Raw genomic sequence first — 13,539 nt, 5'->3', positions numbered from 1 at the left:
AAGTAATATTACTAATGCTGCACCATTCCACCCAAGTTAATTTTGCATACGGAAGCGAGTGAGTGTGTTTCGGTGAATTTATGTAGGAAATTTCAGTGACAGTATTATGACGGTATAACGAATAGTTGTCAGATTTATTTGCACTTACCCAAGCCCAGTGACTTTGTGTTTTATGTCAGGTCCCCCTTGCAAAAGAGATTTTGATCTCAGTGAGGTTTTCCTGGTTAAATAAAACTAATGTAAAATAAAATACAATAAGAGTAACGAATGCTTTCATTTTCTTTAAAGCGCAATATGGCTAATGATTCCTTTAGAAGGGAACCACCTCCTGCCAAGTCTAATATACAGCAGTACATGAAAGTTTCACGACAAAGAACTTGCCACACGACAGCGGGTGGAGAAAGTTTTATTAGCCAGTATAACTGAGTCATAATTATATTTTCACATTAGAGAGCAAGATTGAGAACTTGGCTAGTTCACAGGACAACCCAGCATGTTCTATGGAATCTTTACCCACTGTTGAGAGTCAGGACCTTAGTCTGTCATGAAATCATAAAGATTGCAGCTCCTGACAGGCTGACCGTGTTGCTGCAGTGGTGTCATGGTTCTGTGTTTTCCTGTCTGTGTTTCCCTTGTTGGGCCGCCAGATGGCGGCACTTCTGTTTTGTGTCCTGCTCCCCCCTGTTAATTGTATTATTGTCTCGTTATTCTATCATTGTTCCCACCTGTCTTGTATCCTCTTTCTGGTTGATGTTTTGAGTTACTGTGTCTTGTACCCCTGTCTATTTAAGTCTTGTCCTTAACTCGTGCTGGTTCCTTGGTTGTTCCTACCTGTGTTTGCTTCCGACTGTGCTTGTTCCTGACCTGTATGCATCTCTGGTGTTTTTATGTGTTTGCCTGTGTTCCACCTGCGTACCTCTGCTGTGTTCTGTTCTGTGTTTATGTCTTAAGATGTTGAGTTTTTTTTTGTCTTTGTGCCCTTACCTTTCCTGTTCTATCCTTTGAGTTCGTGTTTTTTTTTTTCCCTCTGCTTTTGGGTCCGTACCCCCCACGAGTCCTGACAAGTGGTTCATTGGTTTTTCTGTTTGTTCTGTCCTCTGCAGATGAAGCACTACCCCCAAATGGCCCAGTGACGCCGGACCCAGTGGCATCCTGCTTCTCTGAATGCACTCTTTTCCTGTACGTAGCAGGGAGATACTACACAGCAGCCAGTACATGTATATTTCAAAAAAATTCCATGAATAGGATTTGAGCATTATCATCCGTTAGCACTGGTAATGGTAACCCAGGGGCTAATGTAAAACCAGCAGAGGTGGACAGTCCAGCTTCAGAATGGAACAAAATCCTTTAGAGGAATTTTCCTATCACCTTTATTTGCTAATTACCACAATTCTTCAGCCAGGGGGTAGACCCAATTAGTGAAATCTGCTGTCTGAATTCATGGGTGGAATGAACACAAGGCAGGACTTAAGACCCCTGGACTTTCCACCTTTGAAAACCAGATGTGTCCTGGGAGTTGTAGTTGCACCACAGACCGTGTAAGTGGGGCTGTCCTGAAAGGCCTGTTAAGCCCATAGCATAAATTGCTGAAGAAGAGAAGTGAATTTAGTAAAGAACATACAATATGTTACGTTTGCCGAGCCTTTGTATTCGCCTTTTCAAACTGCAAACAGCACCCCAGAGTAAAACCGAATCATTCAATTCCTAGTCCCTCCCCTGGACCGTAAATGTCTATCTGTACACAAATTCTGATTATGTACTTTACAATTAGTCCTCTACCCAATACTGATGTATTACTGTTAAGAATACGAGGATGAAGTGTGAAGTTTTGTCAAAGAAAAGGGCTGTTCTTCTTAATGCTCAATTGAATGCTCAAGGAATAAACAATTATATATTTAAGTATATATAAATATAATTATATTTATAGGACATAATTATATAATTATAAAAAGGACATTTATGAGTAAGACTACCTGCATACTGGTCACAGTACTTGAGTATTGGGAGTGCAGGCTTTAATGTAATCTTACAGCATTGTACTGACTCAGACGTGAAGCAGAACATGATTTGGACTGCATAATGTACAAAAAGATCACTCATTTTTCATAAGCTGTGTTTGCATGTTGGTTAATGCAATTCAATGCAGAAAAAGAATGTAACCTAGCCCTTGTTCCTGAGCATTTTACCAATGTGAACCAGAGGCATTTCTCATGTGTAGGAAGTTCAGGATTCAGACATAATAAAATGATATACAAATCTCATAATGCTGGAATACTTATATATTCAAAGACACAATGCCACAGTGCATGTTGACAACCAATATCATAATGTCTGGCATAGATGCAAAAGTCCATGCCATCTATTGTGACTGTTTAAGGGAAAAATATTTTCAGAAATGATTATTCCTTGCACTTGGTCATCAACATCAGAAAAAGTGAACGCATTTATCACGGCGTATCAGCGTTCAAATTAAATTTTTATATGTCCTCTGTGGTAAACCTATAACTGTGGAGGCTGAATTTTGACTTTCATTAGCGTGGAATTGCACTCACTAGTTTAAAAGCAGAAAGGTCAGGGGTTGTGCACATTAGGTAATTTCTGAAAAGTACCCACAATCCCTCATGCTGAAGGCGTGTCATTAACCTAAAAGGCTTGAGTTTAATTACACTTAGCCCCTTGCCCTTCCCAGGAAACCTCAAGGAGGATATAAAAATGCCTGCTAAGCAATTTCAGGCCAGAGCCCAGAAACGTTCAGGGGCAAAACAGAAGAGCTGCGTTCACTGAATTTTACGCTCAGCTTTTGTTGCCTGTGTCGTATCTGGGAATGATTTCAGAATTTGGCAAAGACCCTTCAGCTCCCAATTAGAGTAATGCTGATTCGCTCGGGACGGCTCAGTACAAACATTACTGAGATTTCTCTCAGGAAGCACAGCGAGGGGTGGGAATGTTTGATAATGCACAGAGGAAGCTGAAAGTCCTCTGAACCTCTGTCCCTGTTCACTATCAATCCTGTCATCGTCTGTGCCAAGAGAGGGAACTGAAATGAGCAGAGGAGTCCGTAGTTATAATGCAAAAAGTAAACGAAGATGAAGTATCTCATGTCCCTATCAGGGTTCAAAAGCAGAAATGTTGGCACCTTTCTTGGGTATCTGTAACTGCTTCTAGATTGTCTGTGTCTAAGTGGAAATTGCGAATTTTTAATTTACAAAAATTTAGGTGATATGTTCAATTTTATATGTCAGTGTCAAGCTTTTCTTGCTAAGAGATTATTAATGTCAGGAGACCTCATGGTCAAATCGAGGGTAAATAAATGTTTTCCGGTGCTGGATACAGACTCCTGTCTCCATCTTTGTTGTGTCCGTTAGGCTAGAGACCCAGAAAAGATTTACCGGCCGCCCAGGCAAGTTCCCACGCAGCAGTGTGGCCGTCCAGCCGCGCTCTTGACCCTTGACCCCCGCCACAGGAAGCTGCAACAGGCAAAATTTCCAGCGCACCATTCACTGGCACTATGCACCATGTGGAGAGACCGCCCACAGCCATGGGCCGTGTTTCCGTCGCCCGTCCGCGCAGGGCACCCTGTCTCCGCATTCTGCATCTTTCCTGGTGACGTATCACGACAAACAGGAAGCATTCACGTTTCATCCCACACTGGTGCTGGTGCTCTTATTATAAACCACACAGTTAGTTAGATTCATGGCCAGCTGGATGCCTATCAGGCCAAAGTTCAAATGTAAAAAAGGAATTGTGCATAATGCGCACAGGGGACATTTTTAAATCTATCAGTGATCCAGCAATCTCTAATGTGCAGCGCACTGGTCTCTCATGACGACCATTAATCAATAGCAGTTACAATAGTGCTGACTGTAGCAATAGCTCTGTTGGTTTGGGGGCGGGCGGGGGTGGAGAGGGGTATAGAGTGAAAAATTCCTCCCTGTGGAAGCATCTAAAAATAAGCTTTCTCCTTGAAGTGTGGTCCAGACTGCTAATGAGCTCTTATTTTGTGTGTGTGTGTCAGTGTGTGTGTGCGTGTGTGTGTATGTATGTGTATCTGTGTGTATCTGTGTTTGTATGTGTGTGTATCTGTGAGTGTGTATGCATAAGTGTGTGTGTGTGTGTGAGTGTGGTTTGTGCATGTTTATGTGCGTGTGTTTGTGTGTGTGTGTGTATGCATGTGTTGTTAGTGTGTGTGTGTGCGTTTGCATGTGTATTTCTGTGTTTGTGTGTGTATGCATGTGTGTGTGGTATGCATGGTGTGGCGTTTGGCATGTATGTGTTGTGTTTGTGTGGATGGCTGTGTGTATGTGCATGTGTGTGTGTGTGTGTGTGTGTGTGTGTGAGTTTGTGCATGTTTATGTGCGTGTGTTTGTGTGTGTGTGTGTATGCATGTGTGTGTGTATGTGTGTGTGTGTGCGTTTGTGCATGTGTATGTCTGTGTGTTTGTGTGTGTATGCATGTGTGTGTGTATGTATGCATGTGTGTGTGCGTTTGTGCATGTGTATGTGTGTGTGTTTGTGTGTGTATGCGTGTGTGTATGCATGCATGTGTGTGTGTGTGTGTGTGTGTGTACGTGTGTGTGTGTGTGTGAGTATGTGTGTGTATCTGTGAGTGTGTGTGTTGGGAGGTGGGCAGAGGGGCTGGCAGTGAGAATGCATCTTATGCAGCTTTCTGGGCCATCTGCCCAATCTGCCATTAAGTTATTTCCAACTTTTTGGGGACCTTTTCCTGGCCCCTCCCACTCCCAGGAGACTTGGGTTCCATATTATGCATTTATTCTTTTTAAAGAAAGATGGCCTGTTTTTGTGAAACTGTTGTCCCTTCCTGAGTGCCTAACTGTATGAGGGTCTCACACTCCAGTCCTGGAGGGGGCACTGTGTCTACAGGTTTTTACTCCAGTCCTGGAGGGGGCACTGTGTTTTCATGTTTCACTCCAGTCCTGGCTTGCCGCAGTGCCTGCAGGTTTAACTCCAGTCCTTGAGGGGGCGCTGTGTCTGCAGGTTACTTATTGTTGGCTTTCTATCAGCTGCTGATTTTGACCATGGAAACAAGGTGTGCAGACCCTTTAACCAATTAGTGCCTTAAATTAGACGCTCAAGGGCTAGATGCTGCCACCCTCCTGGACCTGAGCGCAAAATCGCTATTAAAAACCATTTCAACGACCTTTACCTTGTAATGCACATGTTCATGTGTAAATGGTCAGCACTGCGTAGAGGGTGTTTGTCCTTTTATGTACATAATTTAGATTGCCTTACTTTTAAGCTGTGCTAATGTAAGTTGAATCTCCTTTTTGATTGGTTAAAGGCAGTGACTGTCTCAGTGACCTGTGTATGAACCGGTGCGTTTGCAAGCTTTGGCGGAAGAAGCCGTATGGCGGAAAGCGTTTGCAGTCTAATCAGAACATTTCTCCTATTTTCTGTCACAACAGCTGGTTGAAAAAGCAAGCCTACTACTCAGATACAGGACACGTGTCTGTAGTAAGTGGGGGAAAAGGGCCTTTTCTTTTGAACCATCCAGTGGATTGTGATTGCACAGATTTCCGAGGGTGCAGAAACACTTTTGGAACTGAGGATGGAATATGAACGTATGACGGCAGACTCTGGGCGTGTGAAACAGCACTGACAGCGGCAGATTGCACATCCTGACTCTGTGGGCCTTTCAGATGGGCCGCCTGGGTGTGGGAATGGGGAAGATGCACAGCCTTTCTCTCTCTATCATTCTTAAGTTTAAGACAAGAGACTCAGGTCCCCTGCAGGGGACACAGATTAATTGGTCTTTCAGCTTTAGTTCAAGCATGCATGAACATGAATTGGGGGTGGCACAGGGGTGCAGTGGATAGCACTGTTACCTCAGGTACTCCGGTCACCGGTCCCTGGTCCCCAGTCCCGTCCCCCTCCCCACCCCACGGTCCCCAGTCCCCGGTCCCTAACCCCATGTGTTGCAGGTTAGGGTTGGGGAGCCTAACCCCATGTGCTGCAGGTTAGGGTTCGGGAGCCTAACCCCATGTGTTACAGGTTAGAGTTTGGGATCCTAACACCATGTGTTGTCCCAAGCCCAATGATCCCACTCTAAAGACCAAGGCCTCCAGCCAGGGGAACCAAGCAGTCTGTTACAGCTCCTGTAGAGGGTGATGCCAAGGCCCCCAGCCAGGGGAACCAAGCAGTCTGTTACAGCTCGCCTGTAGAGGGTGATGCCAAGGCCCCCAGCCAGGGGAACCAAGCAGTCTGTTACAGCTCCTGTAGAGGGTGATGCCAAGGCCCCCAGCCAGGGGAACCAAATGGGCTGTTCCAGCTCCTGTAGAGGGTGATGCCAGAAACTGTAATGTTAACGGGCTAACTCACCTCCTCACTGCACACACTGTTCCTCACATTTCCAGCACCCAGCCAAGACAACGCCTGCCCTGCTTTGTAAACAGACTGACACCACGCATTGTCTGCTTTAACATTCAATATGTCTGACAGAGCGGCTGTGTGAGGTCATCCCTCCAGTCATTACAATATTGTGCCTGTTAATGAAGGTACAGATAGTGGTTACAGATATTGGTTTCTGCTGCCAGAAGCTTTCATTCACAGAACGAATTAAAGGGAATGGGAAAACAGGCCACCTTTAGCTCCAAGATCAGGCACATCTGGAACTTCTGATTTATACATCCTTTATTTACATGGTAAGCCTGTTCTCATTCAATAACAACCTGGGAAATCTTTGCACTTTGCAAGTTAATTAGCAGACCTTTTACAAGCCCAACAGCCATTCCACCTCATCAATGCAAACTTTCTATAAGACATCCTGTCCATGCTTGCCATTGGAGTCATTCGGGTAATATCAGTAACTGATGCATTTGAAAGCGGAGAGCTTTTGTGAATTGTGGGTAGACTTGGCGCAATAGTGGGTGTGGTAAAAGCATGTCAAAAACTAACTATTCTAGTTCTGTTTCCATGTATAACCCTATGGGAAATAATTATCTTTAAATTTCTATTGTTAGTAACTGTCCAGCCCGCTATGATTTTAAATGGCTTAACGTAAAAATAAATGAAAAAATAAAGCCTGTCAACAAACACAAACACTAAGTTGAGTATATTAGGAAGACCGTTTGTTTGATACACAGCAACAAACTGTAGAGCCATGGCATTATTACTTCTCATTCTAACCCTGGTGAAATTAGCCAAAACAGTTGTTGATTGCCTATGGGCTGTACAGAGCAGCAGAATCAGGGGTCCTGCAGTTTGTTATGCTGCTTTGTGTGAATTGTAATCATTCTCTGTGAAGGTGTGTTCTGCAGTTTCTGGAATGTTCTGCTCCCATGCCCGTCCTGTGTGGTCAGCTCGTGTGAAAGGCTGGTTGCTCGGCAGCAGAGCGGAGGCGGGTTCCTGCTCTGTTTTTCATTCCTGTCCTGTTCGGGTCTCCGGAAACGGGAGCGTTCCCAGCGCCCCCTCCTGACCCAGCGCCTCCTCCTGTCCCAGAGCCTCCTCCCGGCTCTCCTCCCTGATGAAGCTGAAGGCGTGGCACATCCTTCGGAACCCGCTGAACAACAGGCCGCTCTCCCAAAAGAACTCCGACGCGCTCCGTGAGCACTTCCCCCTATGGGGCGATCAAACACTCCGTGGACGTGCACATATGTATCAGACACACCCTCAAGAAAAACAGCCGAGAAGCAGAGAAGCAGAGTCCTGTTGAGAATCATGCAAATCAGAAGCATTCTGGGAAATCAACTCCCCTAATTGAGACACATGTTGTATTTTCTCCAAACAGAAGATGAAGACTGATATATAGCACCGGTGCAGAGGGAATGACTGAAATGGCATTAACAGAAATCCTCCTGTTTTGGAGAGCCGTTGTTTGCAGAAGGATGTGAATGTGCTGACCCTGCAGGATTCTGGGAGCAGAAGGCCTCCAGGGGGCAGTAGCACAGGGACCTGCAGCTCAGCATAGTGACCTGCAGCCCAGCACACAGCCTCCAGGGGGCAGTAGCACAGGGACCTGCAGCTCAGCACAGAGACCTACAGCCCAGCACAGGGACCTGCAGCTCAGCACAGAGACCTACAGCCCAGCACAGGGACCTGCAGCTCAGAACAGAGACCTACAGCCCAGCACAGGGACCTACAGCCCAGCACAGGGACCTGCATAACTGATTATCACACTGACACTTTGCTTTGATTCTATACTATAGCACTCATTCTTGGGTATGGAGGGTGTAGGTAGGGAGAGTGCAGTTAGTGGGTGGGGGTGTGGGTAAGGAGGGTGTAGGTATGGAGAGTGCAGTTAAATGGTAAATGGTAAATGGACTGCATTTATATAGCACTTTTATCCAAAGCGCTTTACAATTGATGCCTCTCATTCGCCAGAGCAGTTAGGGGTTAGGGGTTAGGTGTCTTGCTCAAGGACACTTCGACATGCCCAGAGTGGGGTTTGAACCGGCAACCCTCCGACTGCCAGACAATCAGTCTTACCTCCTGAGCTATGTCGCCCCCGTTAGTGGGTGGGGGTGTGGGTAGGGAGGGTGTAGGTAGAGGGAGTGCAGTTAGTGGGTGGGGGTGTGGGTAAGGAGGGTGTAGGTAGGGGGGGTGTAGTTGGAGGTGGGGGTGTGGGTAAGGAGGGTGTAGGTATGGAGAGTGCAGTTAGTGGGTGGGGGTGTGGGTAGGGAGGGTGTAGGTAGGGGAGTGCAGTTAGTGGGTGGCGGTGTGGGTAGGGAGGGTGTAGGTAGGGGGAGTGCAGTTAGTGGGTGGGGGTGTGGGTAGGAGGGTGTAGGTAGGGGAGTGTAGTTGGAGGTGGGGTGGGGGTAGGGAGGGTGTAGGTAGGGGGAGTGTAGTTGGAGGTGGGGGTGTAGGGGTGGGGGTAGGGAGGGTGTAGGTATGGAGAGTGCAGTTAGTGGGTGGGGGTGGGGGTAGGGAGGGTGTAGGTAGGGGAGTGTAGTTGGAGGTGGGGATGGGGGTAGGGAGGGTGTAGGTAGGGAGAGTGCAGTTAGTGGGTGGGGGTGGGGGTGGGGGTAGGAGGGTGTAGGCAGGGGAGTGCAGTTAGTGGGTGGGGGTGGGGGTAGGGAGGGTGTAGGTAGGGGGAGTGCAGTTGGAGGTGGGGGTGGGGGTGGGGGTAGGGAGGTGTAGGCAGGGGGAGTGTAGTTGGAGGTGGGGTGGGGGTAGGGAGGGTGTAGGCAGGGGAGTGCAGTTAGTGGGTGGGGGTGGGGTAGGGAGGGTGTAGGTAGGGGGAGTGCAGTTGGAGGTGGGGGTGTAGGGGCGGGGGTAGGGAGGGTGTAGGTAGGGGGAGTGTAGTTGGAGGTGGGGTGGGGGTAGGGAGGGTGTAGGCAGGGGAGTGCAGTTAGTGGGTGGGGGTGGGGGTAGGGAGGGTGTAGGTAGGGGGAGTGCAGTTGGAGGTGGGGGTGTAGGGGCGGGGGTAGGGAGGGTGTAGGTAGGGGAGGTAGTTGGAGGTGGGGGTAGGGAGGGTGTAGGTAGGGGGAGTGCAGTTGGAGGTGGGGGTGTAGGGGTGGGGGTAGGGAGGGTGTAGGTAGGGGGAGTGCAGTTGGAGGTAGGGGTGGGTGGGTGGGCTCTGTGTGACAGCTGCACAGGGAAACAGAGGGGAGAAATCAGCCAGTCAGATCAGCTGCTGCCCAACTTTCCCACAATGTGAAGCATGTGTGAGTGTGTGTGTGCACGTGCATGTGCATGTGTGAGAGTATGCGTGTGTGTGTGTGTGTGTGCATGTGCAGTTGCTGTGGTGTGCGTGTGTGTGTGTGTGTGAATGAATGTGTGTGTTACAGGCTAAGTGCAGTGCAGTATGGACACAGTCCGCAGGATCTGACTGTCCTGCTGTGGCTGGTTACTCTAAACTGGGCTAAAATGTTCTGCGCTTCCAGTCTCCCCCCAGCGGAGCCTCATGGAGGGTGGGATCAGACAGAATCCGTGTGCTCCCACTAAGCGTAGACTCAGTCCTGTCTTTGCACAGTGCCACATTTTCAACTGTGTCCAATGATCTTCATCTGCACGTTCCTTTAATTATGTTCCTGTGCACAATCTGCTTTCATATCATGGCTCTGTGTCTTCATTATACTCTTACTTCATTATACTCTCACTTTAATCCCTTTGAACCTCTCTTTCTTTGTCTGTTCTGGCACTTTCTCCTCTCTGTCTGCTACAGAAGTTGGGGAAGGCAGTCCAGTGCTCCCTGGTTTATGGGTCGCTGTGCACGTTATGGCGCTGATCTTCATAATAGTCTGCTCCACGTCACCAAACATGATCTGGAAACGGCTTCTCTAGGTGTGTGAACCTTCATTTCAGACGCCTAGAAAAAACTCATACAGCATCTCTCACTCCCTTTTCTTTCTTTCTTTCTTTCTTTCTTTCTTTCTTTCTTTCTTTCTTTCTTTTTTTTCTTTAATTTATTGTTTTCTCTTGTGTCTCTTGATGCCTGTACCTGTTAGCATTTTCTTTCAGCCGTTAAAAAAAAATGTTCTATTTTTTTTTCTCTCTCCCTCCAGTCCTTTTCAAAAGCTTCCAAGTATCCCGACAACGCTGGCTGGTATTTTGGCAGTAGTCCCCTGAGTGTTGATGTCAGCTGAGGGAGAGCGAGAGAGAGAGAGAGAGGGAGAGAGAGAGAGAGGGAGAGGGAGAGGAGGGGAGGGGTGTATGGGCTATTCAAAGCACTTGTCCTCTGTCTCTCAGTCACAGAGGCAGGGTTCAGAGGGGGGAGGCACTCACACACAGACTCACACGCGCACACACACACACACACTTATGCGCGCGCCAGCTCACACACAGCACAGATTTTCTCAGGCTGCTCAGACTGACAAGAGCAAACGGAGGGAGAGGGAGCGCGTGTCAGAGAGAGTGAGAGAGGGTAAAGAATAGGACCCTTATCTGAGGAAGAGGCAGAAGAAGAAGAAGAGGGAAACAGGACTCCCGGAGGACTCTCCACTGCACCGCTTCGAGCCGCACTCAGGAATACCCCTCGGGTCCCCCGCCTACCGGAACCTTCTCTGGGAATGTACCTGCAGACGGCGCCGCGGCCCCGTCCCGCGCGCGGCGGGGCCGCCCCCTCCCCGTCCCGCCGGCTCCTGGCCCTCTGCGCCGCGCTGGCGCTCTGCGTGCCCGGCTCCGGGTTCAACCTGGACACGGCGGGGGCGCTGAGCAAGGCGGGAGAGGAGGGCAGCCTTTTCGGCCTCTCCGTCGCGCTCCACCGGCAGCTGACCCCGGAGCCGCACAGCTGGTGAGTGGATGACCCCCCCACACCCCCCACCCCCCCCAGCCCTCCCGAATGCGCGCCCTCCCCACGCATTCCCCTGCCTTAACGAACCTGTACCCTGGGCTCAGAACCACGCGTTTCTGCGCTCCTGAAACGCTGGTGTTCTCCTCTGCTGTACGTCTAGTGCCTAAGCCTAGTGATTGTAGTGCGATGCAATGTAAATATGCCTCTGTGCCACAATACATGAGCAAAGACTTACAGGCCTGTATCTGCACAGATTGTACATGTCAAGCTTCTGAACTTTCACATCTCCGACAGAGTGCCATGCTGCACCTTGCTTTTATTTTTAGCATGTTTAAAACTGCAGTGGCAGGTTTTTGGAACATTGTGCAAACCGAAAGACACAACAGAGTCAATGCTCCGTGCTAGCGACCGATTTTTGACAAAGCTGCTGGCTGGAACCCCGTTAAACCTGGGCTCGCTATTGGATTTCACGCTTAGGTCCCTAGCTGCGCCGTTCGCACAATGGCAGCTCTAAATAGACAGGCCGTGGGTGTGTTGCAAGCGCTCCGGAGATGCAGAGCGGTTTATGGGAAAGTTGTGTCAGCGTATTGTACGTGGGACCCCTTCTCATTGAGGCGGCTCCGTGAGAGATGATTGAGCGCGCGGAGCAGCGGACGGAGCAGCGGACGGAGCAGCGGACGGAGCAGCGGACGGAGCAGCGCGCGGGCATTTCATTACCGTTATGCACCGCGCGTGCCAGGAGGGGCTCTCAGGGTTTAACGGCGCCTGATTTACGGCGGTGGGGGGGGGGGCGTCCGGAGCGGGCGGGCGAGGGCTTCTGGGCCGAGGCAGCGGGGAGGCGGGAGGTTTCGCGATTTTCACCTTCCGATAGGACGGCACGGCGGGCGGACAATCGCAGAGCGCTGAGATTCGTTTGGCGCGCTGCTGTGTGTTGTGTGATGTAGTGTGTGTGTGTGTGTGTGTGTGCGTGTGTGAGTGTTTGTGTGTTTGTGTGTGAGTGTGTGTGTGCATGTATGTGTGTGTGTGTATGCGCATGTGTGCGTGTGTTTCTCTACAGTGTAAATGAAGCATTTTGTTCCTGTGCTGCTGCTGCCAGTAAAACCCATTGATTGATCCCTGCGTTCCCAGAACACACATCTTCCCACAGTGCTCCAGATCATTAATAAATGATCAGGTCTTACTTTGAAAGCCTGTGCTTGTGTCACTGGAGGTCATCTCTGTCCAGATACGGTCTGGCGTTCGTTTCTGAAGGGTGTTAATGTCATGGCTAGTTGAGTTTATTACCCTGTATTATGCTCTTATTTGCTATTAGCTAGTGACTGTGCAGAATGCACTGACTGTTTTTGCAGTGACCACAGCTGAGTGCATTTCTGGGCCAAGTCCATGAGCCACCAATACATTAACCAGATTCTGTGTGTGCTTTAACCTTCATAATCTGTGTGTGTGTGTGTGTGTGTGTGTGTGCGTGTGCGTGTATGTGCGTGTGTGTAATCACCATTTTCTCAGTCATTATCCCAAGTCATCTGACATTTGTAAACAGTTGTGAAGAACAGCTGGGAATCTGTGCCTGCAAACTAATTCCGGGACTTTTATGGGTGCGCTCCTGTTCTTCACAGAAACAGAGCCGTATTTCGCCGTAGTTCACCAGGGGGGCCAAGCTGAGGCCCCCACATTCTGAGACCGGGTCACCCCGGGTTTTCGGGGTGCGTCGCTCAGCTGAGCGGAGGGGTAGCGTCAGCGGCTGGCGAGCGGGAAGGACTGAGTCACGCGCGTGACTCACCGATCGGCGCGGTCACCCGTACCTCACGCTCCGACGCCCGGTTTTACCCTCACCCGCGCGGGACGGAAAGCCCCGGAAGGGCCCACATGCCCGCGGTCGCTCAAACTGCACCCCTCCCTCGCCTCTCTGTGTTATTCTCCGTGCCCCGCAGCCAAAGCCTAAATGAACAGAAGTGTTTTAATCGGGGCCCTCCAGTGGCGCGGCCCATAGAGCACTTTCCACGTGCTCGCTGCGAGCCGCGACCTTGGCGGTTCGAATCCGACCGCCGACCTTTGTCGCACGTCTCTCCCTCTCTCCCTCCCTCCTAATTCTTCCTCTCTCTACACCGTTCTATCTAATAATAAACAAAAGCCCAAAAATGTTTTAATCACATTAGCCGCTAGGAAGGATGGATTTTTCTCTACATTGGCATTGAATCAAAAATATCTTTACGTCCATTTCAGGGACGGGATGTGCATTAAGACAGACGAGAAAAAAAAAACAATCAACGCATCACGCATTAATGTACAGGCCAAGCGGTGTTAGATGACTCACAATGATACTAGTCTGGTATGGGAGAGAAAAAACAGGAG

At 49.3% G+C, this 13,539-nt stretch overlaps 1 protein-coding gene across 3 annotated transcripts in view; it reads left to right on the top strand.

Moving 5' to 3' along the window:
* The first annotated feature begins 10,632 nt into the window (after window positions 1-10,632).
* itga7 (integrin, alpha 7) overlaps window positions 10,633-13,539 on the top strand; it is a 62,478-nt gene continuing 59,571 nt past the window's right edge. For all 3 annotated transcript variants that reach the window (XM_064304494.1, XM_064304495.1, XM_064304496.1), the window contains exon 1: window positions 10,633-11,187. In XM_064304494.1, the coding sequence (XP_064160564.1) occupies window positions 10,964-11,187 (224 nt within the window). In that variant the 5' untranslated portion in view covers window positions 10,633-10,963. The remainder of the gene's footprint in view (window positions 11,188-13,539) is intronic.

This window comes from Anguilla rostrata, chromosome 13 (assembly GCF_018555375.3).
Source record: "Anguilla rostrata isolate EN2019 chromosome 13, ASM1855537v3, whole genome shotgun sequence".
Classification (NCBI taxonomy): Eukaryota; Metazoa; Chordata; class Actinopteri; order Anguilliformes; family Anguillidae; genus Anguilla; species Anguilla rostrata.
Note: the sequence above shows the minus strand (reverse complement) of the source record. Positions and strands in the feature narration are given on the sequence as shown.